The sequence below is a fragment of the Ailuropoda melanoleuca genome, chromosome 16, assembly GCF_002007445.2.
Source record: "Ailuropoda melanoleuca isolate Jingjing chromosome 16, ASM200744v2, whole genome shotgun sequence".
NCBI lineage: Eukaryota > Metazoa > Chordata > Mammalia > Carnivora > Ursidae > Ailuropoda > Ailuropoda melanoleuca.
Window position 1 is genome coordinate 74,740,886 of NC_048233.1, and position 27,319 is coordinate 74,768,204.

Consider the following 27,319-nt stretch of genomic DNA (forward strand, 5'->3'; position numbering starts at 1 on the left):
ATTTTGGGGCAGTATATTTGAAGGGATTAAAAGATTCAAAACAGGGGTGCCTGGGTGGCTCAGTTGGTTAAGCGTCTGCCTTTGCCTCAGGTCACGATGTCAGGGTCCTAGGACCGAGCCCAGCATTGGGCTCCCTGCTCAGCAAGGAGCCTGCTTCTCCCTCTCCCTCTGCCTGCTGCTCCCCCAACTTGTGCTCTTTCTCTCTCTGTCAAATAAATAAAATCATAAAAAAAAAAAGACTCAAAACAATACTCAAGTCAGTAATAATAAAAACACAGTCGCTATTGTAATAGGACAATGTCTTATGGTGCCTATCTAGTGGACTTTGGTACTGTGTCAATGAGCAGACTATTGTCCCAAGCCCAGACNAGACTCAAAACAATACTCAAGTCAGTAATAATAAAAACACAGTCGCTATTGTAATAGGACAATGTCTTATGGTGCCTATCTAGTGGACTTTGGTACTGTGTCAATGAGCAGACTATTGTCCCAAGCCCAGACTGTTCACTCACCTACTCACCAGGCTAACTTCTCACATGCTCTGGGAAACACAAGCTCTTCCTTTGGCACCAGCCTCTTACCTCTTGCTCCTACCAACTTGTATCCTACTCTAGAACACATATGTGACTTCCTCGGTCCCTAAATCAACAATTTAAAAAAGTTTTTAGCAAATGTGTATTTTATACACTGATCTAAACTTGGTGGCATGCCAGCGTGCTAGGCTATGCAACAAAAGTCAGCCTGCCTTCAGGAAAGGAAAGCTGCCTCAACTAAGAAGTCAACTCAAACTCAGTGGCTAATTAAATCTTTAATGCAACATCACGGGGAAGTAAACAACTGACAAACAGTGCCAAAAGCACTCATTAAGGACTACATCCTCCTGCATCACAACAGAATGACAGCCTCTGTGATAGCCAGGAAGAGACGACTGACTTGATCTAAGGAAGCCAAAGCTGGAAAGACACTACACTTCGCCAAAAAAGCTTGTTGAGGAAAAGGAGACTAATGAAGTCTGGTTTGAGTGGCAGGAACTTCAGGTGTGGTGAAGAGACACAAGGAAAACGAGAGAAGTGATAGCTTGCATTTTTGTAACACATTTCTTTGATAGGATAAATATTCTATTGGCATCTTCTGGGTAAAGCTTTGTCATAGAACAAAGTTAATTATTTTCCAGTTACTTGTGGGGAAAATTGTGACAGTGATGTAATGATCAAGGGTAGGAATCACCTAAAATCTAGTACTTCTGGACACAGAGTAACAACAGTAATTCAAAGTACTGAAAAGGTAGGAAAATAATTAAACCTGAAGGATTCTTAATGAAGTTAACTTTTTTTTCTGTTGAAAATTTCCCAGCACTTAGCATAGGACCTAGCACATAGTAGCACTCAAAAACGATATTCCATTAAATTTATTACACCCAAACTTGAAAACAAGACTGTATTATCCATTCGAATAGCAATGGATGGAGTAGTAAAATCAGCCAGTTTTGCTCTTTTTTCCTGTTGATTAATTTCATAATGAAGTTAGTAAATATCAGGACCACTGAGGTAAACAGTTTTCAATGAATAAGAGAATAAATGAATAGCTGTTCTGAGATATAAGATCAATATGAATAGAATAGGTCCATTCACACACTTCTCAAGTACAAAAAGAAACTCTAATTTCTACCCCCAATCCTACCCTTTGTTCTAGTATAGCTAAACTGTTGGACAGAGGTGGGGGGAAACCTGCAAAGGACTAATACTCATTTCAGATTTTTCCCCATGGCTAGCAGGTAAGACTAGGCTCAGTAAGAAAAATACAGTCCTGGTTCACTAAGGATACCTAATCCCTATCTACCTTTTTCTAAGGATATCCTGGACATAGTCTTTAGAGCAGAAAAATGTGAAGAAAAAAGAAAAGTCAAGGAAGTTCAGAAGAGAAGCAATACAGTATATAGTTGAGAAATGGAAATTTTAAAGCTCAACTTGAGATGTTCCATAGATCTGTAACATGAGGAGGGGACCACACTATGTTCTCATAGGATCAACCTGAGTGTGTGGAGAAGAAGAGAGGAGAAAATGAGTCAAGGTGGATTGAATACACTGTTAAATGGGAAAAAAGTATTATCAACAGCATAAATAAAATAAATAAATAATCAAGTACATTAGATCCTTCTGAAAGTGAAACAGTAACCCGATTAATTTTCAATCCTAGTCAACCTAGGTGGCAGGCAGCCTCCAGGGCTCAATGCTAGGTATAATCTGGAATACAAAGGACTAATCATGATTAAATGATTACGATTAAATAATCATAATTATGATTAAAATAATTCAAACCTTTGGTTTCTCAAAAGCAAAGGTTTTTGACTCCTTGAGATTTCCTAATGTTCAACATTTAAGAACACCAAAGCCAAAGGAGACCATAAGTAAAAGAATCAACAGTTTAATGCCTCGGTCCTAGGTTGAAGAAGGAGAAAAGAGGCATGCATGTCATTGGGAGGTAGGCTGTACCTTAATCTCACCTGTATTTGTTTACAATAATCTTTGACTGAGTTTATTAATCACACAAAAAAGCCCCTCCTAGGGGCACCACTGAGTGGGTTAAGCTTCTGCCTTCCAGCTCAGGTCAGGATCTCATGATCCTGGGATCAAGGTCCTCGGACTCCCTGCTCAGTGGGGAGTCGGATCCTGCCTCTGCCTCTGCCCCTCCCCACTGCTCTCACGCTCTCTAATAAATACTTAAAAAGAAAAAAAAAAAAAGCCCCTCCCATCACAAACTGTCCAATGAAGGAAAGACAAAGGAAAGATATAAGAGGAGATCTGAACATAATTCAATCGGCCACAATTAAAAGGCCTAAGGATTCAAAATTCTCACATTTTCCTTCAGAGACAAGGCCCTTGGGCCATACCCAGTTTGATAGTTTGTTTCAGTTCTACTCCCCACACAAAAATTATGAGTCATGTAAAATTGTAAGATGTAAAATAGTCAAATTCTGACCAACATTGCTTAGCTCTTGATATTAAGAATCCTATAACTTCTGGGGTGCCTGGCTGGCTCAGATGGCTAAGCATCTGCCTTAGGCTCAGGTCATGGTTTCATGGTCCTGGGATCCAACCCCACGCGGGGCTCCCTGCTTGGCGGGGAGTCTGCTGCTCCCTCTGCCTCTGCCTCTGTCTCTGCCCCTTACCTGCTTGTGCTCTCTCTCTCTCTCAAATAAATAAAATCTTTAAAAAAAAAATCCCATCATTTCTTACCGTATACTTTTCACTTTTATTCTAAGGTCTCAGATCTGGAAGGAGGTGGAATAGGAGACGGTGGCCTTCAACATAAGGAGGGCAAAGAAAGCAGGCTTTTTTTTTTTTTTTTAAGTAAGCTCTGTGCCCAATGTGGGACTTGAACTCACAAACCCCAAGATCAAGAGTCACATGCTCTACCGACTAAGCAGCCAGGTGCTCCAAAAGCAGGCATCTTTAAATAAAGAATATCCCAAAATACCAAAACTAAGATTATTCTTTTTCAGAACTTCTAAACTCTAACAGCTTTTCTTTGGGTATCAGAAAAGAGCACATACAGTCTCTCTCCCCAAAAGCTGCATTAGCCTTTTTGTTGTTGTTTTGTTTTGTTTCATTTTTAAAGATTTTATTTATTGGACACAGAGAGAGAGAGTACAAGCAGAGGGAGCAGCAGGCAGAGCGAGAAGCAGGCTCCCTGATGAGCTGGGAGCCCGATGTGGGGCTCGATCCCATCACCCTGGGATCATGACCTGAGCTGAAGGCAGACGCTTAACCAACTGAGCCACCCAGGCGCCCCTGCGTTAGCCTTTTTGAAAAAAGCCCCTCTCCCACTTGGGAGAGACACTAGTAACATAAAGGAAAAGGTAGACAACTTTACCTAGTGCCTGAAAACAAAGACTGTTAAGTCTATGCTAACCAAACTTAAAACACGGAGTACCTGGAAATAGGGGGACAAAAAGTACACATGAAGGCTGAGGGGAATGAACAGCCAGTAGGCCTTCCTTTCACCACTACAATCTCCAAAGTCTATGGCCAATTCCTGTTACTTGTACCAAGTGGCAGCCTGAGAAAGTCTATAAATGAGGCTCAGCGACAACTGTTTAATGGGTGGGGTGAGGTGGGGACAAGTCTGGAAGCTGCCAGCAGAGCAAGCTCACTGTTTTCATTTAGATGGCATATTTTTAGGGGTGGCTTGGGTTGAATAATAGTGGTAGAGAGGTATCCAAAGATTCCCAAGCTAACCCGTGGTGCTGGCTGCTTCTACCCAAGAAGACCTTAAAATTCTTCCGAGGTAAGACAAAGATGAGCATAGCTGGAAACTTCTTCGGAGCAGGTGTTCCTAAGCTATCCCAGCAGTCTTTTCACCTAGAACACGAGGGTGGAATTGGGTGTTTGAAAAAACTTATTTCAGCTTGACATTGATATTTTCGGTTTTAATTAGTTTACCTAATAAGCAACAGCACATTTTACATTTCCCCAGTCACCTCACTTCAGCAGAATCAATTTAAATATTTAGACCAAGAAACAGTCTGTGGCTTTTATAAGCCCTCAATTACCTCTTATGTTAGCTGTATTCATTTTACTTTAAAGAATATCAAGTTCAAATTCTGTGACTCATGGAGAGATAAATGTAAAGATAGAGGGGGAAGGGGACCCAAAGAGCAAAAGCAGAAGAAAAGAAGGATATTGGCTGGATCTCATCACCACAAACTCGAGCCTCTTATCAGACAGTAAGAGATAAGCTCTTTAAACAGTCTGTACATTTCTTAGTGCTGTTCTTCCTTCCCAAGGTACACCACTGCTCCCTCTCCTCTTGGGAGTGGAATCTGCATTTTCCCCATCCCAGGCTCAGCTAAGCATGTCACTTCTCTTCCCTTTCTAGTAGCAAACATGGTCACACGTGTACATTTCAAGTTGTGGCAGCAGTTCCCTTTCTGCCTCATCGTCCTTTCTTGAATCTTGGCTAAGCTTTGAGGCAGGGCAAAGAGATGCTTAGTAAGCATACTGGGTGCCTTGTTGAGCTGGATGATCTCTTCAAAGCTAGCTAAAATTCCCAATGGTAAGTATCCACACACCTCTCTTGTGCATAGGCTGTCCCATTTTGAACAAAACTGCCCAGTACAAAATCCAGGGCGCACCCGCAGCAGAGTCTACATCCTACCAGTCATTGAGATGGCTCTGCAAGAACATCAGAAGTCCTAAAAGAATCACTGGTGAATATGAAATTTGCCTCTACGTGCGTGAGGTCCAATCCATGCAGTCCCATTCGGAGCCCATAACATAGTGTTTTGTTTTGTTTACATCTCATAAATAAAGTCAAACAAAAGCTAACTCCTATGCTTGAGGAGAACTCAATTCTAGATTCTCCCAACTGCTGGTATAAAAAAGCACAACATGCCACAGTGACTGGGCACACAAAGATCCCTTGCCTTAGTTTTCAGGAACTTTTCTTCCAACTTGCCTCTGTTAAAGGAGCTGCAGATTATAAATGATGCCATGGGTACGGGTTCACTGACAGCCGATTTAGTAAGTGCTCGTACTGTTAATTCTGCCAGTCTTACTCCTACAGAGAAATACACGTGGCCATGAGGGGCCCAACCACCCACAGATTTCTTCTGCACATCTTTTCACCCTCCAGCACACAGAAATAGAGGGCTACATCCCAGAAAACACCCAGAGAAAGAGAAAAGGTAGTTTCTTTGAAACATTATGTCTAGAAAACCAGGATCCAGCTTCCTATTTGGATGTAAATCCTAAATTCATGTCTCTCTGAATAATCCAAATAGTGATCTAAGCCAAGATGTTTCTCTGAAGTTTCAAATCTATACATCTATACCCCTTGATATGCTGAAACTTTTAAGTATACATAAGGACACTTAAAAAAAAAAAAAGCAATTTGTTTAGAGTGAGCTACCAGACCACCACAAATCTCAAAAATCTACTTAGTTGTGGTACAATGTTACAGTAATTACCTTTAATGAGTTAATGCTCCCTATATTCATGCCCTTGGAGAGGGTCCTCTCTGACTCTAGGCTTAGCCACTCTTACTTTAGCTGATGGAACAAAAGTGACATAACCAGAGCCTTGAAATGTGCTTGTGCATTGAGGCCTGACCTCTCTAATTTCTCTTTGGAATCCTGAGACTCTACATGAAGAAGCATAAGTTAACTTACTGGTGAACAGGAAAGAGATAAATCATCCCAGCTGAGGCTAACCAGCCTTCCAACTGCCAGATACGTCCATGAAGCCATCTGTATATTAGTTTTCTATGGCTACCATTAGAAATTACCACAAACTTAATGGCTTAATATAAAGTTACTGGCTTTCAGTTCTGCAGGTTAGAAATTCAATATGGGTCTCATGGGGCTAAAATCAAGGTGTTAGCAGGATGGTATTCCTTTCTGTAGGCTCTAGAGGATGATCTATTTCCTTGCTCATTTGGGTTGCTGGCAGAATTCAGTTCCCTGCAATTATGGGACTGAGGTCCTTGTTTCCTTGTTGTTAGCTTAGGGCTATTCCTACCTTCTATCATTGCATGTCTTTGACTATCCTGCCTTTCCCCCCTTAAAGGGCTCATTTGGTTAGAATGGGTGGGTCCATACAGATAATTCCTCCCCGTACCTCAAAAATCTGTAACTTCAATCAGGTCTACATAGTTCCTGTTGCGACAGAAAATAACATACTCACAGGTTCTAGGAATTAGGATGTGGAGATCTTTGGCAAGCCATTATTCTGCCTATACATCAAGACCACACCTACCCAGCCAAGCCATCAACTGACCACAAACAGCAGCTAAGTCAGCCCAGACCAGATAAACTGCATACTGAACCCACAGAATTTTGAAAAAAATATATGCTGGTTTAAGCCAATACATTTTGGGGTGGTTTGTAGGGCAGGAAGAGCTAACTGATGCAATGGCCAAGCCTACACCACTCTTTAAAATTTTTTTAAGATTTTATTTTTAAGTAATCTCTATAGCCAATGTGGGGCTCAAACTCACAACCCTGAGATCAAGAGTCACTGCTCTACCAACTGAGCCAGCCAGACACCCAAGGCAATGCCACTTCTGAAGGGTCTGTGCAACCCACAGCCGGATAACATCCATCCTCCTCCCTTCTCTGCTCTAGCTCAACAAGCATGCCTAAGAGGCCACTGGCTGTTTTGTGCTCTCTGAATCATAACACAAAACAATTAAATTAGTGTTGTTTTTTCTTCCAGGCCAGATCTAGAGATTATTGCTGAAATTTAACAAAAGTCAGCCTTATTATCTCAATAGAACCATAGAGGAGCTTTTTGATCCGTGACTAGAAGCCACATACATGAAAAAACACATATGTTAGAAGTCTTAGAGAAAGATTTGAAGAAGGGGCCAGTCATCTTTTGATAGAGTAAAGCTGCTGACAGAAGAGGTATATTTCACTGCTACCCAACCATCTCTTCTTTGCATAAAGACCAATGAGGACTTTGGGGCACAGCCTCTAAGTAGGGGTCTCCAACCCTTCATTAACAGCAAATACATTTTCTCAAATGGGCTCACCCTCAAATTTGCTGATACTTAAAGGTCTGGAAAACTTAGAAGGAAAATGCAAGAGCAAGTTAATGTCCTCTTGGCTCTTTTGGCTGACTTCCCTGTGCCTGGGTCTTGCCTATTAATTGAATGCTATTCGGATTTCATCTCAAAAACAAATGAGGATGGAGACCAGAGGCCTGCCTTCCCCAGACTGATAAGAGCAGCACAGTGCAATTATACCCGAACAGCTTTGTTTTGGAATGTAATCACCGCCCCAGCCTTCTTCCCAATGGGATGGCAACAGTGTAATTACCTCTTCAGGATTCATTGTTTGGGAATGTAATTCCACAGGGCCCCCTTTCTAGGGGAAAGGAGCTACAACAAGAATATAGCAGAATTTGTAGCCCCCTCCTCAGTAGCAGTCTTGGGAAACAAACAAATTATTTTTGTTCTCTTTAAAGTAAGGCCAGAGTTTAAATTTCAGTCTGTTTTTCTACCAACAAGGAGACACCCACACCCCATGATGGTTCTGTTTGAAAAGTCCCATCTAAAGCCAGACTGCTTGCATCCCCAATTCCCACCCTGTAAGTACTAGCTGTGGTCTTGGGCAAATTACTTAATCCTTCTATGCCTCAGTTTCCTCATCTGCAAAAATGAGTAGTAACAGGACATCACTAGAATGTTGTGAAGATTAAGTGAATATGTAAGAAGTGCTTAAAACAGTACTTGGCGTATAGTAACTGCCCTTGGGTTTTTTGGTTTGTTTTGTTTTTAAAGCACATTTGAAGCATCATATTCCACAGCCATTACATTTTGCAACTGTGATCTAATATTAACTCATGGTCAAATCTAAGCTTGACTTACCACATTCTTTCTTTTCACAACCCTTTTGCCAGTTCAGCATGCAGGGTAATGTTGGACAATTTTCAGTGCTGCTACAGCTAGCATATTTGCCCAGGTAAAACTTTAATAGGCGGGAGAGACTGTGCATATATTTCCATGTCAGTCTTTACATGCAGGTTACCAGTCCAAGGGAAACTATATTAAAAAGACTGTGGTAGAATCTTGTTGAAAAAACTAGTAGGTACTACCAAAAGCAGTCACTGGCAATACAGCAGATTCTGGAGAAAATTTACCTTTCTAGTCAGATATATTTATGAAAATAAGTGATATATCCCCCTCTCATGCTTAAAGTACACCTCACCTTCCTGAACAATACGTTCCCACTGGGAACTTTGACCTTTTGCCTCCTGTTCACCTTTCCCTCTGTTCCTTTGTAGCCTAGACTAGTTAAATTCTCTGCTTAGGAAGAAACACTTCCGGCATGCGCTTCACCAGTCATAAGCCTCAAGAGTAAAAAGTCATGAGTTTATGGCCAGGCAGGCATTCCCAGAGAATACAGTCCCGCTGCTCAAAAGAACAGGAGTGAAGCTGGGCCCCTTCTGCATGGTGCATATAGCTGCAGTGAACTGGGCTTAGCACATACCCAGGGACCAATCTTAGTAGCCCTGTAATAATGAAAAACTGTGATCACAGGATAACTATCTGGCTCTGGGGTGAAAATTAACTCCTGGCCAAAAGAAACACCTCCAGGGAGTCTCAACACTCCAAAAGGTCCCTGGTCACCCACCTGCAGATGCCTCTTTCCACATTGTGGCTTATACCAAGATACCTGTGCTCGCTCTCGGCTTCCGGTTGAGTGGCACAAGGACCCTGGGGAAGAGTTGGCCTTGTGGATCAGCAGTTGTTCAAGAAAGGAAATTAACACCCACAGGTTGGCTCTACTTTGGTAAAGAGGGTGAGAGGTGCTGTCTGCCAGCTTCCATGGCATTTCCAGCCAGTTTGGAATAAATGAGGCTGCTTGAGCTCATAAAAAGAGAAAGAGAAAGAAAAGCTTATGTGAGCTCAGAGTTTTAAAAAGAAGGAGGTGGAAGGTTAGCATGGTTTATTAGCTTCCAGCATTTATACTGACCATGTGGGTGAAACTGATGAAGTAGATGGGACAGCAAAAGGATTGTTCCAAGTCTTTCCAGGGGGTGTAGAAGATCTCTAATCTTAAATAAAGTGGAGACTATCTGGCTACTGCTTCCACTGGAAAATATGGGCTTTGACCTCACATTTTAGCCTTTTCTTTCCTCACATCTCCTCTGTAGATTTCTATATTGTATCATTTGTTTTGAGGGGTTGTAAAACATGTCAAAGCACAAACCAACCATAACCTAAGAAGAAAGAAGTAAAGATTCTGGCATTACAGTGAGTACTTAAAATCAGAGCCCATTTTTGGTTGGCACCTTCGAAATGACTAGTATTTCTAAGGAGTACACAACCACAGGACTTAATAAACTTTGAGAGCACTCTACATCTAGAGAAGTCCCAGAATACAGAGAGCTTAAAGTACACGTAAACGGTGAGGTCTCAATCCAGATATGCTGACACTAACATTTCTCTTTTTGGGAGAAGGAAGAGGAACAGGTGGAAAACTGGTCAAGAAGTTGGGAGAGAGGTTATAGGTCAATTCCTCTCACTTTCTGCTGTAGAAATACTGTAAGGAACTGAGTTCCCACAGCCAGCTTTCTGTTTATACTCCTAGTCTAGCATTTAGCATAATACCAGCTTAGTAGGTGGTAAGCTTTAGAGGGCAGAGATCATGTCTTGTGCATCTGGATACCTAACACGGTACCATATAAACAACAGAAGTTCAATAAACGCTCACCGAATCAAAATGGCTGATATACCAGCTGAGTACTCTGTATGTATTTAAGAATTCATTCATTCCTCCCCATTATTAACAGCTCCAGATGAAGAACAGTTATACAACAGGGTCTCACCAGCACTAATGTATCTTGGGTTTCTGGTATTACCACTTCATCTCTTCCCATGCCTCTGTCTCTGCATCAGTCCCTAACCTAGTGAGTTCTCAAATTTTAAAGTACATCATGATCACCTACAAGACTCTTTAAAACACAAATTCCTGGGGCCTACAACCAGAGTTTCCAATTCAGTGAGTCTAGGGTAGGGCCCAAGAATTTGCATTTATAGCACTTTTCCAGGTAATGATGGTACTGGTCCAGGAACTACACTCTGAGAATCCCATGTTGTCATGGGTACACAGAAGCAAACATTTGGTCTGCTGAGTAGATGCTCATTTTATCAACACAAGTCCTGATTGGGGGGGGGCAGGTAATAGTTTGTTATGCGAATTTTGTGACTCTTCTATTCTTCCCTGCTTGAGGGACAGGACTACAAGTAACAGAGGACACACCAGACTGTCAAATTATCAACGCAAGGACTCTCAAGTTACCAACTGTTGGTGCCACAGAACAAAAGGTCCACACTTTTCAACTCATTGACCACAGCAGATGGGGAAAAAGTCCTGCTTGGGACCGAAGAAGAGCACCATTTGGGGAGAACACAGAATAGTGAGAGATCAGCAAGGTTATAATCAATGAGGAGACTGGCATAGCTCTAACTCATACTGGTCTCCAAAATTTATAATAAAAATCATAATAATGATAATTGCTAACATCTACTGAAGACTTGCGTACCAAAAAATACTATTCTAAGTGTTTCATTCATTTAATTTCACTCATTTAACTAATCCAATCGTTGAAACAATCCTATAAACTAAGAACTATTCTTATGCCCATTTACAGATGAAGAAACTGAGCCCCCCAAAACGTAAAATAAATTAACCAAGACCACACTGCTAGGAAATAGCAGAATGAATATTTGAACCTAGATAGCCTGGCTCTGGAGTCCAAACTCAAACATTTTGCTATACTGCCTACCAAGCAGACTATATACTATAAATGGCAGCTATCCTTCCCAAACTCCCACTTACTCATTCTCACAGACCCATTCAAAAGAAAAATGGGGACACGGAGTTTCTTCAAACTGTACCAAAAGACATAAATCCTTAGGCCAAACGGTGTTTGAACTGCATCCTCCTTACCTAATCTATCAGAATTGGCAGTTAAAGTCCCAGGGGATTTATTAAATTTTTAGCAGCAGGGCCAAAACAAAATAGAAAATCAGGCCACTCCCTGGCTAGACTGTCCACTCCCTAAGGGCAGAACCATTTAATTCCTTCATAAGACCCAAAGTGCCCTGGACAATGCTAAGCATTTAGAGAAGCACTACATACACTTACTTCAAATGACAGTACAGAAAGGGCACAGGTGGGGAAAGATCGAGAAGAAATTTCCTGGGGGAGAGAAAGAGGCACAGAAAAACTTAGTCACATAATATAAAAGGTATAGGAAAGTTCATTGGCAAAGCCCAGTATTTTCCCCCTGGAAAAGCCTGAAGCAGCACAGGCAATTCAGCTTAGAAACTAAGACCCCGGTTCTCAATAAGCACACTTCTCACTAGCAGTTTAAGGAGATGCAGTAAAAGGCTGGGGTAGAGAGGACCCCAATGCTCCAGTGACCGGAGGACACCAAGTAAGTAAAAGTCCTGGGTGCTATAAGGTATCTGTCTGGGAAGGCTGGGTTCTCTGGAAGGAGTGTTGCATTTACTTCTCTGTTTCCCAGGCAACCAAGCCAGCCCCTTATCGCCTTCACTTTCATCACTGGACCAGAATGAAAGGTAATTGGGTTAATTATTAAAGAAGCAGCAGCTAGTACCGCCACTACTAATTGTCCATTTATCTGGGGTTTATAAACAGCCATCTTAATTGATGTTGAGTTGGAATGTGTCACTCACTTTATTTGCCTGGCTACTAGGTACCAGAGAGGTACAGGACACGGAGATAAAGGGTCCAGCCATGGAGATAAAGGGTCCAGCCATGGAGATAAAGGGTCCAACACCAGAATTATTATTCATTTACGTTCATACTCATTTAAGTATACCATGATGGCCCTCAACCATATTCACACATACTGTTCATCCTTCCCAGATTTGCCAATTCAAGAAAAGATCTAGTAGATTAGGCAATTTGTTGTATTAGTGAGCTATGATATCAGGTTGAGAAATCAGACTAATTCCTGAAAGTCAACAAGCCCAGGGCCCCAGATGCCTACCTATAACGCCAAGCTAGACCAGACAGGCCTCCTGAAAGTAATTTTCTAAGGTACCAGGGAAATGGGGAACATCTAAGAGAGGCAAAAGACAACCAAAAATAAAGTTAGCAAGGAAAAGAAAAGTAAAGTCTTACAAAAGAGGTAGCTCTGTCTTACCCACAACAGGCAATAAACAGAAGGATGCCTGGGACATGAGATTATATAAAGCAATTATTCTAACACTGCACAATAATAGCACAAAGGAGAGAGAAGGGAATAGAATTATAGTGTAGCGAAGCTTCTGTATCCTACCAGAATTAAGTCTGTATAAGTCTGAAGTAGATCCTGATAAAGGATAGTTTAAAAATCAATAAAGAGATTAAAATGGTACATTAAAAGATATCCACTTAATATAAAAGAAGTCAGCAAAGGAGAAATAGAGGAACAAAAAAGACATCAGAAATACAGAAAAGAAATAGCAAAATGACACACAAAATCCAACTATATCAACAACATTAAATATGAATGAACTAAATAATGCAATCAAAGACAGAGACTGTCAGGTTGGATAAAAAACAAAAATCAGCAACACAGGTTTGAACTGCACAGGTCCATTTAAGATGTGGATTTTTAGATAAATACAGTACTACAAATGCATTTTCTCTTATGATTTACTAAATAACATTTTCTTTTCTCTGGCTTGTAAGAATACAGTATATAATACTTACAATACACAAAATAATGTGCTGATCAACTGTTTATATAATTGGTAAAGCTTCTTGTCAACAGTAGGCTATTAGTAGCTATGTTTTTGGGGTGTAAAAAGTTATACACAGATTTTCAACTACATGGGGGTTGGTGCCCTCAACCCCTGCATTGTTCAAAGTTCAACTGTATATGCTTTCTATAAGAGACCTACTTTAGATTCAAAGAAATAAATAAGTTAAAAATTAAAAGGATGGAAAAAATATATATCACACAATCAACAGCTGTAAAACAGCTGGAGTAGCTATACTAATATAAGAAAAAATAGATTTAAGGACAATATTGCTAGAGACAGAGGGACATTTTATAATGATAAAAGAGTTGAATTCATCTGGAAGGCATAACAACTATAAAAATATATGTACCTAACAACAAGGTCTCAAAATATATAAGGCAAAACCTGACAAAACTAAAGGGAGAAATACACAATTCAGCAATAATAACTGGAAGTTTCAATATCTCACTCTTAACAAAGGATAGGACAGCTAGACCAAAAATCAGCAAGGGTATACAAAACTTGAAAACACCATCAACCAAGTAGATCTCCCCAACATCTACAGCACACTACATGCAACAATAACAGAATACACATTCTTCTCAAGCACACAGGTAACATTCACCAGGACGGACCATGTGCTAAGCCATAAAACAAGTTTCAATAAATTTAAGATAACTGAAATCATATACCATAGTGACATTAAATAAGAAACCAACAACAGAAGGAAATTTGGGAAATTCACAAACATGGGAAAATTGAAGAACATACTCCTAAACATCTAGTGGGTCAAAGAAGAAATCATAAGAGAAAAATTAGGATGACTGGGCACAAAGCCATCTATAGCCCAGGACACTCAACCAGGCCCCAATGACCTGTGGCAAGGAGTAAGAAAATCCTGACACTTGCCATTGATTTTAATCAAAACACTAAATTAAGTACATTAGGCCCACATCTGCTGGGAACAGATGCTCATTAGGATGAAAGTCAAAAAGATTAGGCATTACATATAACTAATACCCTACATTACCCAGGTTTCTATCCCTCAGGAGTTTTTTGTTCTTCTAGTAATTACCAGGAAGATGTCAAATGCCAAGGCTTCTCATTTCACTTTTATGAGGCCTCAAACATGCAGAAAAATATTGTAAGCTTACCAACCTTTTGGCAGATACCCCCTACTTGAACTCAGGCAAAACATGGCACAGAAGATTATGAGTCAGGCAGACAGACCTGCTTTAAAGTTCTAGGTCTGCCTCTCACTGTGTTATATTGGGCAAGTGACCTAACTTCTCTGAATGTCAGTTTTCTTCCCTGTAGAATGGAAATGTGCGATCTACTTCACAGGGTTGCCATTAATGATTATAGGCGGTAATATATGTGAAAGCACTTAGGATAGCACGTGGCTCATAGTAGGCAGTCATTAACTTTATGTCCTTTATCATCAGTGGCTGTTACTGCACAGAGCTAGAGCTGTCTAGTAAAACATCAGCAGGGGGAGCTCCCCAGGCTTGTGTGTGTTTCCTCAGAAATACACCTGGTAGAGATGCAGTAGCTTTAAATTTACTTATACTTCTTTATAGGTTCAGAATTTGTGTTGCCAAAGAAGGGGCATGGCATGGGTTGATGGGTGCCTAGAGACTACCACGAACCTACAGAATTGTGGGGAAGGCACCAAGATAAAGAGGAAGAGCTGAAAATTAACAATCAAAACACTTCTCTGTAGTAGCTTCTGTTTTCTATTATCACTCTCATGCTCATGTGGGAGGAAGTGGGCAGAATGGATCTTAATTTTCTGCAAATCCATTTTTTGTTGATGACTCTGAATGGCTTTGGCTACGGTCCACTGTAGACTCATTTGCCACCATAGTACTGGTCACAACTCCAAAAACTGCAGGTGTGTGTATACTTCTTCACCCCTGCAAAAAGGAATTCACCTTTCAAAGTGTTTAGCTTTGGGGCACCTAGGTGGCTCAGTTGGTTAAGCATCTGCCTTTGGCTCAGGTCATGATCCCTGGGTCCTGGGATCGAGCCCTGCATCGGGTTCCTTGCTCAGTGGGGAAAGAGCCTGCTTCTCCCTCTGCCCCTCTCTCTGCTCATGCTTTCTCTCTCTCGCTCTCAAATAAATAAATAAAATCTGTATTTTTAATATATTTACATATATTTATTTATATATTATATAGATATATATTTATTTATATATTTAAAAAAAGAAACAAAAAACAAAGGGTTTGGCTTTATGTTTGGAGCTAAGAACCAAAGAGCCAGATTGAAGTATGGTCAAACATCTAGACTTTGAGCTACAGGAGGACAGGAATCATACGTCTTACTCACCTTGGTAGCCTAGAACAGTGCCTGCCACATAGCTACAGAATAAATACCTGTTGACTATAATTGTTTTGAGACCATCACTACCTCATTCCAATCATACAAGTGAAATTGCCTTTCCAGGAAAACTGGGAGTGCTTACTGCTAACAGGCTAATTTGTCTTTCACTCCAAGAGCCGTTATTACAGGAGCTCTATTACATGATCACAGTAAGTTTAATAAAAAGCAAAAATCTGCATCCATGAGCGCTAGAAGGCCCAAAAAAAGGGCTACTACATAATGATTTTCCTCAGCAAGCACCACTGGGTCATAAAAGGCTATGTCTAGAAATCACTTAAAACAGAGGAATTAGGGGTGTCTGGATGGCTCAGTCGGTTAAGCGTTTGCCTTTGGTTCAGCTCATGATCCCAGGGTCCTGGGATACAGTGCCGCATGGAGCTCCTTGCTCAGCAGGGAGCCTATTCTCCCTCTGCCTGCCGCTTCCTCTGCTTGTGTGCTTGATCCCTCTCTCTCTGACAAATAAAAATCTTTTTAAAAAATAATAAATAATAAATACATACATACATACATACATAAATAAAACAGAGGAATTAATGCAATTAAGAAAAGCCCTGGAAATCAGCCAAGTTCCCTGGGAGCTCTTTCCTTCTTCTAGATCAAGGTCCTAGAAGAAGCATGCTATTTTGATGCTTTGTCCTTTAAAATAACTGTAGGGAGGCAGACTAGGAAGCTTTGGCATCCCACTGCCTGGTTCAGTTCTGGCTCCTCAACTTCTAGCTGTATCACTCTGGGCAAGTTAGCCTTCTGGGCTTTAGTTTCCTCCACTGTTAATTAGGTAATAGCAGGATTATTGCAAGAAAGAAATGAAATATAACTGGAAAAGCATTTAAAATACTCTCTAGTATACAGCGAGTGCTCAAAAAATGTTAGGCTTTTTTTTTTTTTGGTTGTAGCTATTATTTGTGGAATTTTCTCAAGAGACGAATAAAAGTAATACAGCTGTCAACAGAATCTGGAGGGACATCCAAACACAGGCACCCCCACCTTCTTGAAAGTTTGTGTTACACCACTTTACTTTTACAAAAGACCTACATTAGTACCTTGTTTTCACTAACTGAAGGAAATCTGAAGAGGATTTTCACTCTTATGAAGAAAGGCGAAAAGTGAAAATAGCGTTCAGCGTTTGCTTCACAGTGAGCTGTTACGGAGGCAGCGTGCACTCTGCGTATCAAGCTGCCATAGCTTTGAACTGTGTATGTGAGCACGTCCGTGCTTTATTTCAATTTATTTTGTGCAAGCAATATGTGTCCTAAGGTATCAGAAAAGTCTAAGAGAGGTTATTTTTGGGGTCTGGGTATACTAAAAAAATTTTCCATATAAATTAATGGTAATTGCTTCTTCGCTTTGTGTCATTTTGGCTTGCAAAAGGTTTTGTAGGAACACTCCACTTTTGGACAGCAGAGGAAACCTGTATCTATAAATGATGAGGGCCTTTATGAAAAGACCAATAGGTTCTCTGTAACATGTATCTTGAGAAAACAGAAGAAACTGGTTTAACTGTGAATGGAAACCATCTGCTAATCTAATTCAAGAGTGAGGTTCCTGAGAATCTAGATTTCCATCCCCTTGAGATACTTTGCATTCTTTCTTAGAGAACTTTTCTCAGTAGAGCTCACATCTGTTAACAACTGCCTTCTGGAACACAACCCCTATATTCAAAAGTATCCGTAAGTGAAAGTGGGCCATTTGGGGGTCAGACCTCTGGGCATCAAGTAGCAAACAGGAAATGGCAGTAGAGTTCTTAAATCTAAGGAAGAAATAAACATAGAGCTATTCCCAAGGAATTTCTCAAGGAAACAGAGATTTTTCTAGCAGTAGAGGAACAGGAGGTGCTGTGTGGGGTGATGGAGGCAAATGTCTGGAACAAAGGGTGGAGAAGAGCTCTGTAGTATTGCCTGACAGCAAGTGATTATCTGCCAGTGAGGAGCTTCCACATGCCATCAGCCAAGCCATACAGAAAGACCAAGGATGGAGAGGCACCGAGGCAAGATGTCTGTTTACCCACTAGGGCCAGAGGTCCTCAGACAAGGTTGTCAGGGGACCAGATATAGTCTGCTCCCCTGCCAAAGCTGGGCTGACAAAGAGTCTGGTGGCTAGCAGAGAAACCACTGAGGTCTCTAGGACTTCTAGGCCTTGACACTGAGTAAAGGATAGTCCTACCTAGGGGAGGCCAGAGACCCTGTGGCCTTCCAGCTGTCACAACAGCTTGGTTAGAAATCACATTCTCCCAGGCTGACAGTGTTACTGCCTCACCCAGATCCCTTCCTACCTTTAAACACAACATGGCCCAGATTTTCCGAAACATAATATCTTTAAGAAATTTTTAATAGATGCTTATTAAAGACACACCTAAATGTGGACTGATTTTTATACCTCTTATGCCTTCACATACATAAATTTAGAGGTTGGCATGGAGGTGAGGGGGAAGCGGAGGAAAGAGTGTGATGGGGAAATAACCTTTGTCAGATAAAAACCAGAATTCTGCTTTGTTTCTTTCTCTAGACACTGCCCAGAAGCAGCAGCACATACCGCATCTGAAAGCCTGGTCACACCATGTAGCTTAGGCCAAAAACATTGGTCACTAAGCAATTCAGCCACCATAAAAACTGCCTCAGCTGGGCCTGTCCACCCCATTTTCTGTTTCTGAGGTTTCTAAGCGAGCCCTATGGGTCTTTCTCCTCCTCCTCCTTCCCTGGAAGATTCCACATTGCCTGGAAACTCCATCTGCTGGCAGATGAGCGAAGGGTTGAAGAGGTGTGCATTAAGCTCCTAATTAAATCATAGGATCTGGTTCATGAGTATCTCACCAACCAAAACATGAACAAGACACCTTTATCATTCAATTAAAAGCATAGCTAGAATCTAATTGCTGGATTAAGAAACAAAGAGTTTAAACAATTAAAAAAAAAAAAAAGGATGTTTGAAGGAAGTGGGAATGGGTGAGATAAACAGCTTTGCTCCATTCTAGTTTCCTGACTTGAAGTAAGGAACTGGGTACAAGACCTCAAAACAGAGTTTTCAGCCAATGCCAAGATGTCACCACATCAACACAGGTAAAGGAAGGTAAAGCTTTATCTGGCTCTCTGCCCATTCAACTTTTCAAAATCCAAAGAAACATTTCCTTACCTGCCAGGACCCTGTTAACAGAAGAGTGAGTAGCCAAGCCAGGCTGTCCACGTTCATGAAAAATCCCCGCATAAGGCAAGTACTCAGGCAGCAAGAAACGCCTACAAGAAGGAACCACATATGAAAAATCTATGAAAGACACCTAAAAACAAACGAGATATACTATCCACCAACCCCCAACAATCAAGGCTAAGGGAACCACTAAACTCAGGAATCCACAGAAGCCCAGGACATTGTAAAAATTCCTAGAATTTGTCTTTCCACAGACTTGTATCTCCTTCCTGATCTTTCTTCTGCAGTTTTGCAGGGTTTCTAATCTTGAATAGGATACTCCCCAGGCCACTTTTCGATCTCTCTTCATTGTGGCCAATCAGCTCCTGTCAAGTCTTTAGGTGACTGGATTACAGGCTCACTAGGAAATAATTCCAGATATGGAATCCGAAGTCCAGAAAGTAGGTTTAAAAATGAAATTCCAGGGGCGCCTGGGTGGCACAGCGGTTAAGCGTCTGCCTTCGGCTCAGGGCGTGATCCCGGCGTTATGGGATCGAGCCCCACATCAGGCTCCTCTGCTATGAGCCTGCTTCTTCCTCTCCTACTCCCCCTGCTTGTGTTCCCTCTCTCGCTGGCTGTCTCTATCTCTGTCAAATAAATAAATAAAATCTTTAAAAAAAAAAAATGAAATTCCAGGCTCTCATAAAGGCTGACTACCTAGTTCTTACCTTGGAACGAAGCGTCCAAGTGAAGGTGCAGACATCCGGGCATTGCGTGGAGCTCGGTGCCTGGATCTGTCACCATTGTCCCTGGAGAAAACAAAAAGACTACATATAAGAGAGTCACTAAAGCAGAACCAGCCATCAGCCCAAAAGACAAACATCCCCCAAATAAAATTTCTACACTGAGGTGAATATCCCAAAGAAGTTGGTCATCCGGTTGCTTACTAATTTGGATGGCACATTAATATACTACATTTCTGGAGTAACTCAACTAAAAGATTTATGAGCATTTTCTTTTTTTTTTTTTTTTTAAGATTTTATTTATTTATTTGACAGAGAGAGAGAGCACAAGCAGAGAGAGCAGCAGAGGGAGAGGGAGAAGCAGGCTCCCCACTGAGCGAGAGCCTGATGCAGGACTCAATCCCAGGACCCTGGGATCATGACCTGAGCCGAAGGCAGACGCTTCACTGACTGAGCCACCCAGGCACCTTATGAGCATTTTCTGATGGTTCAGTAACAAGGAGGATGATTTTTCATGAGTTAATGTGATCTCTGAACCCTGCAGCATCTGAAACTGAACTCAAGTTTGGATCTTCCAGGGGACCCGGAATGGAAATATATAAACTTCTCTTTCTAGATTGAAAGATACAGAGAAACTTTGGCTTTGCGGAATCCTGAAGGAAGAAAAAAATTCCCCCATCAATTTCATTCAGCAAATGGTTATCTCTAAATGAGTCTGTTTAGGTCTTTGACTGGAAAAAAAAATCGCTCATGAAAAGTGAAACAAAAACAACACAAGAAAAAGACTAGGCAGTCCCCCTTTTTTAGAGACTGCAAAATTGGCAAGGATGAAGAGTATTAGACAATGCAATCCCAAGCATTTGAGTAAAAAGGAAAAAGTTTAGGTGTTTTCTTTATGGTCTGTCAAAGCAAGAGTAATAACCATCATTTATTAAATATCTATTAAGTTCTAATATGAAAATTATTAATATGTTATCCTATTTAATCCTTCTAACTGCCCCATGAGGTATTAGCAGCTTTGTTTTACAGATATGGAAACTAAGGACTAGAAAGGCAAATGCCCAAGATCACACAACTAGTAAGTGGCTGAGGCAGGATTCAAGGCATATCTATCTGATTCTGAAGCCCTAGCTCTTTCCACTATATTTCACTGCCTCCTACAAGAAAGCAGGGACTTCACGTGGCTTAGTTTCTAATACATCAAAGGAACAAAAAGCCAAAGGGCACCGGCTGGACAGTGCAGTTAATTAGCTGCTTAACCAACTCCACAAAATAAATGAACCTCTGAAAGCTTGATTTGGTATTTTTGCTGAATTCTCCCTTTGGATTATCTTCAACTTAATGAGATCATCTTTGAACTGGCCCTGGAACCAAAGTTAAGACAATACTTTAGTTTTCAAATGGACCACTGGGAGCTTTACAAGCCAGAAATGAAAGCCTAGGAAGGTTTTTGTATCTTGGTGGAACTGGATGCTGAGCATTAACAGAAAAATCAATATCAGAGACATTGGAAGCTGATCCATTAAAAGTCAGTACTTGCTCTTTATTTTCCCAAAAGAGAAGGCATACTACTCTTTTCCTTAACATATCATATCCCCTTGTCTTGAAACTCTACAGATGAAGGGAGAGGCAATTTGAGAGACAGAGAGAGAGAAACACAGAGAGAGAGAGAGAGAGGAGAGACTATATGGAAAGTAAAAAGATTATTAAAAAAAACAATGAAATCAGAAGTTCCTGACCAGTAGACTGCAGCTCTGGGGAGTCCAGCCCCATGCATACAGGAAAAGGTGAATATCAAACAAGTAAGACAGTTCTCAAATTAAGCATATTATTATTTTTCAAATATATGTAGCTTCAAATTTTGATCAAAGTACCAATTAACTTTAAAGTACAAATGAGGGGCGCCTGGATGGCTCAGTCAGTTGAGTGTCCAACTCTTGATTTCGGCTCAGGTCATGATCTCAAGGTCGTGAGCTCAAGCCCAGAGTCAGGCTCCCAGCTCAGTGGGGAGTCTGCTTGAGATTCTCGTATTCTCTGTCTCCCTCTCCCTCTACCCGTCCCCATGCTCACTCGTGTTCACTCTCTCTCTCTCAAATAATTAGATCTTTAAAAAAAAGTACAAATGAATTCTTGATAGCGTTTCATAACAGCATATTTTACTTATCAATGGGCACTAAAAGTATAATTACCATGAGTAAAGTTGGAAAACACTTTGAAGTTAAAAAGGGTCCTAAGTCTCAAAAAGGTCAGAAACTAAATCAGAGAAAGGAGCACCATGGGATAAATGCGAGTGTTTCCTCCATAGCTCTGAGAGAGAACTGGCCTTCCCAGAATCAGTCACACTGTGGAGCTGACAACTGGCTTCTGCAAAGTCCAAAGATCCCTCTCCCCCTGGACAACAAACAGTGCTCTATCTGGTGTCAGCAGGGCTGAAGACCAGGGAAGGAGAAGCCAGTGCACTAGACCACACTGATCAGCAGTTGCCAGCGCTCAAAGATGGCACAGGGCTTGGTGAAAGGACACAGGGAGACAATTTAGAAAAATGGACAAACACATCAGGGCTGTGGGAAATCTGGGCTCCTTCAACATAATTCACAAGCCTCTTTTCATTGTTATTAAAACCAACAACTCCCTCCTTCCTTTTTTCTTCCTTTTTTTTTTTTTTTTTTTTTTTTGAGAGAGAGAGTGCACAAGCAGGGGTGGGGTAGGAGAGAGGAAGAGAGAGAATCTTCAGCAGGCTCTCGCTCAGCACAGAGGCCAACTCAGGGCTGGATCTCATGACCCTGAGATCATGACCTGAGCCTAAATCAAGAGTCATATGCTGAACCGACTGAGCCATCCAGGCACCCCCAATTAACTCCTTTCTGATTCAGTTTCTCCTTCCATTTGAAAAAGGGGGGGTGGGACACAAAACATGGCCAGAGATAATGGCTTTATAGTATTCAGAGATTACTGCGGGATATATAGGAAAATAAAATGAGATCAGCTGGCTCAGACACAGTCTCAGACTGATGGCCACATTTGGCAACATGAAAGACATTATATATGAGTGGAGATCTATCTGCTGGTCCACAGCTTAACATCCTGACAAATGATGGAGAAGTAGGAGCTAAATGGCATCTCAATAAAATGTAGAGAAGACTTCAAATTAAAAGCATTGAGAACTCTAGCACAGAAGGAGAGGAATAAGAGCACGGGTCTCAGAACCATTAGAAAACTGTGGAATGTGGTGAACACACAGTGAGAGAAGAGAACAACAAAGAACATCTAGGAGAAAACAGCTCAAACACTGTTCCAGGAAAAACCCTGAAAACAGGAATGGGAAAGGTGGCAAAAGCCAGAATGTTTAACCGCAGGACAAGGGAGGCAAGGAGAGGGATAAAGGCTCTGGGCATTAGTATTGATCACAAAAATCCCTGACTAAAGGCAAGGCTCCAAGTGAACTAGAGGTGAAAAGAACAACTCATGACCCTAGATTCTGTAGTCTAGAAAGAAGGGAGGATTCAGAAGTGAGGAGTTCGGCCGAGGAAACCAATTTCAGTGCATAGCACATCTGCAGCAGGGATGGGAAACGGGAGAGGGGGAGAGGGAGGAGTGCTAAGAGTTCCAAGAAAAGGGCAAAGGACTTAAAAGTACTTAAAATAATGCTGCATTTACAAAGCCACACAGACTCTGCCACTCACTTCAGTGCTGACAGAAGATCAACGTGAGGCGAGGCTGCACAGGCTGAAGGAGGCCAAGTGAGTGAGGTGGAGACTGACTGTGAGTGCACCAGAGGCTATCTACCAGATGAACAGGGGGTAAAGGCAGACCCAGACAGATCATTCACCTTAGGAACGGTGAAAGGTACTACGTACTGGGGCCTAACAGAACACAGCCCACATGTGCCCTCTCCCAAGGACTCGGGGGGGAAAAAAAAAGCAAACAAACCACGTCAGTAAGGAGCAGACTATGCAAATATGCTGGTACTGCTCCTCCCTCACAGGAGGACTCTTGGTCACCAGAATGCTTTTCAGGGAAACACCAGAGAAATCCTCATCAATTTCATCAGCCAGAAGCTGCCTTTAAGCCAGCAGGACAGAAGCTGGCGGAGTTATTAATGGCTTTCCCAGTTGTTGAATTCTGTGCATCTCTGATTAACTCTCAGAGGGGTATTTGGGAAGAAGAAGGGGAAGAAAATAAGATTTTCTTGTAAAAGATTCTATAAGGAAAAAAATACCCTTCAAACAATAAGGCATCCAAGACAAATGCCAAATACAAGAAAATGCATCTCTGGAACAAGGAAGAGGCGCACAGCAGCAACTCTTGCTAAATGCCTGGGATTAATTGCCTCAGAGAGAGGCTGTAATTTAAAGGAATGAAAAACACACCTACAGATTGCTGTCTGAATCCTGACCAGACAGGCAGGTTGTCATTACTCCTCATGACAAATGGCTCTGACTCCGGCCTTTATAAATAAAGCTCTTGCAGCAAAAAGCTCAAAAGGCCATTGTCCTCTTGACAATACACAGTTGACTTTGCTGAAAATTAGACCATTAAAAAAATAAGTGTTTTCCTATGCTCTTCTGTTTTTACTCAATCTCCAGACAAGACAAGGCCTAGCTGGTATTCCTGTCCCTGGATGGCAAAAGTCCTTTCCTTACCCGGGTGCTCTTAGTAAGAAACCAAAGGCTCTGTCTCTCCTGCCAAGGGCTGTGCACACATGTAAGGGCTTCGATTTCTGAGAGGAAGGCACAGGGTCCATGGGTATCATTCACAGGGGATACCTAAGAGCACACATCTCTTGGAACTGTGGAGCCTTAATTTTTTCCCTAAGGAAAAAGATAATTACCATTTACAAATTTCTCTCCTCCCTTATCCTACCTGTAATTTCATCTGCATACATTCCATATTGCTATTGTACATTTTATGTTAAAAATACAAATCTATATCTCTAAGTGGTTATGTCCTCCTTCCCCCCCCATTTAATTCTTACCTTCTGTGTTTTCCCATGCTATACCCAAGTACAATCCATACATATTCCCTTTTCTTTCTCTTCTAGCATTCCTCATAATAAATATTCGTATGTATTTTACTTGCCCAGAAAGAATGCTAATTCTGAAGTTCCCAAGCAATAGTCTGTATTTCTAAGCAATAGGCTCAAAATCCTCAGGAAAGAGCTAGAGTTCAGGTAGGCATATATTTTAGAAATATGGTGGGGCTCGCCAGGTGCCAGATATCCTGTTCCTAATCCTCGGGAAGTCTCCTCACTTCTCTGAGACTTTTCATTATTCTGCCTCTGCTGAACACAAGGGAAGTTCATCTAAGGTAGTCAGCTCCCACAAAGAGCTGAGCGCTTCAGGGTTAAACTTCAGAGATTATCCCCTCGGATTTTACAGATCAGACGCTGAGGCCTACGGTGGGAAAGGGACTTGCCCAAAATCAAATGACAAATTTGGCTCAGCCAAAATCAGAACCCAGGGCAATTCTCTAGACGAGAGTTCTCAGGCTATGGGGGCAGCGGGCACTGACAAGTGATCCCAGTTCCCACCACAGCTGTTCCAGGAGTCACTTGCTGTTTTACCAACTTAGTTCAAAACTGGCTCAAGTAGGAGTTGAAAAGGACTCGGGCAACATTTCATTTGGAGAAGGAAGTGAGACAGCTGAGCTCTCGCAGCTCACTTCCCAGGAACGTTCACAAACTGGCTCCACTCTTAGAAAACACTGGGCCTCTTACGCCCAACACGTAACGCCCAGTCCTCAAATGTCTTCTGTATTTCACCCACTGCTTCCTAACTGGTTTTCCTGCATCCCTCCATATACCTGCCACTTTAGGTCACCCTAACGAATGCGTCAAAGGTAGCTGCCTCAAATAGGTCTTCAGTAATGGCTGCCCCCAGATAAGAATAAAGTCCAAGCTTTTCAGCCAGGCATTCCAGGCCCTCAGTTCAGGCCTTTCGGATCTTCTCTTTTGCATTACAAACACTGTAGCTCTAACCACAGATTTATTCAGGGCCCCCCAAACAAACCCTGAAAATCTTCTGTCTCTGGGCTTTTGCTTAAGCTATTCCCTTTCAATCTCCTAGAATCTCCTTCCCCACCTTCATCCTCCGCATCAATTCATCAAAGTCCTATGCAGTCTGTCCACACAGCTAAAACCCAGGGAGCCTCCTCACATCTCCCCAAATACTCTCTTCCCTTCAGAGAATGCTGCTCTGTACTTTAGTCCTACTTTATTACAGTCTGCCTTGTAAGTTATTATGTAAAAATCTGCTCATCTTATTTCATAGCCTAAAACTCTTCAATGACTTCCTTCACCTACAAGATAAAGTTCATCTCCTTTGCAAGGTACACAAGACTCGCCAAAGATCTGGTGACACCCCAACTCTCGGGACTCATCTCCTGCCTTGTATCTTGAACTTTACAGTCTAGCCAAACTTATCAACAAGGGGATTTCTAAAATATTCCACACAATTTCATGTTTCTATGAATGTGCATTTATTTGTCTTTCTCCCAAGTATACCTAGGAGTGACAGTCCTACTTTAAGACATATAACTTTCTCTTTTATAAACCCACCTTATAAAAAAAACAATCAACCACGATGAAAATCAAGTAAGTGAAATTATTTAAAACTCTCTGATAAAAAGGAAGAGAACAGTTTCTTATCTAATCCCACTTTAGGAACTACTTCTATTCTTCTATGCCTGATTCCCGACTGTTCTAGCAGGTTCCAGTCTATAAAGAGAATAACTTTAAAGTGTGTTTCCTTAGAATTTCTCTTGTATTTCTAATATCAAAGAGTCTATGGTTTGTAAGTCAAAGAAAGGAACAAAGGCAACTCCTTTTCAAAATGAAGTAGACAAGAACACTCTCGAAAGATTTACCCTTCCCTTTCTTGGCTACAAGAAATTATTAGTAGTCACTGACTCCCACAGGAGTCTTGGAAATTCTGGGCACAGAAGAGAGAGCAGGAGCAAGTACTACCAAGGACACGTAGCTTCACTCTACCAGATTCCTAGCCACGAGAACTTGAAGCAAATATATGAGTCTCACAAAGCTACCAGGATTTCACCTATACGCAGATGATAACAATAGTATTATTCGGTTTTAACATATTTTCTTTGCCATGGCTCAATTAAATTTCAGTTACAGCAAAAGGGCAGGTGAAGAATATTAAATTCTGCACTAAAGGCAAGCAACTTCTCTTACGCCAGCGCAAACAGACGGCAGAGCTGAGTGACAGCCTTGAGAACCCTTAGCTGCATCACATACCAAAAAGACCTTTTAACAACTTCCTTCCCAGAAGGTGTCTAGCACGGGGACCATAAAAGGAGAAGCTCTTTCTGCATGAGGCTGTGTATGTGTATGTGGTTAAATCTGCCACAACACTTCATGCCAAACTAAGGAACCAGAACCCATCTCTGGCACCTAGAAATGACTGTCACACAGTGAAACGTTTTTGCCTGTTTGGTCACAATATACATTTCTGGGTAAAAATTCAAACACAACCAGATAAATTAGAAGAATGAACAAAACAAAACAAAACAAAAGACCTAAAGTGACTGCATGTTAAGGCTGAAAGACTAGAAATCTCACTGAGATGTTTTTCCGAAGTCAGCCCAGTGTCACAACGTTAAATGAGGAACTTGCTCTCTTCTGTGCTAGCAACAATTTATAATTCCCCTCTGGCTGGTATGTATGGGGGAGATATTTGTGACTGATCCAATCTGAAGCTTCTCTAGTTCTGTCATTGACTCAGGGTATTCTTTGCCTTGCAAGGCAAAGCAGTTACAAAAAGACACAAGAAGGGCAGGAATAAGCTGGGGAT

General features: G+C 41.5%; 1 protein-coding gene across 13 annotated transcripts in view; it reads right to left on the minus strand.

Moving 5' to 3' along the window:
- AMBRA1 (autophagy and beclin 1 regulator 1) overlaps positions 1-27,319 on the minus strand; it is a 167,422-nt gene that overhangs the window by 69,538 nt on the left and 70,565 nt on the right. For all 13 annotated transcript variants that reach the window (XM_011227947.3, XM_034644732.1, XM_034644731.1 and 10 more), the window contains 2 exons: positions 19,497-19,577; positions 18,778-18,878 (listed from right to left, as the gene is read on the minus strand). In XM_011227947.3, the coding sequence (XP_011226249.2) occupies positions 18,778-18,878; positions 19,497-19,577 (182 nt within the window). The remainder of the gene's footprint in view (positions 1-18,777; positions 18,879-19,496; positions 19,578-27,319) is intronic.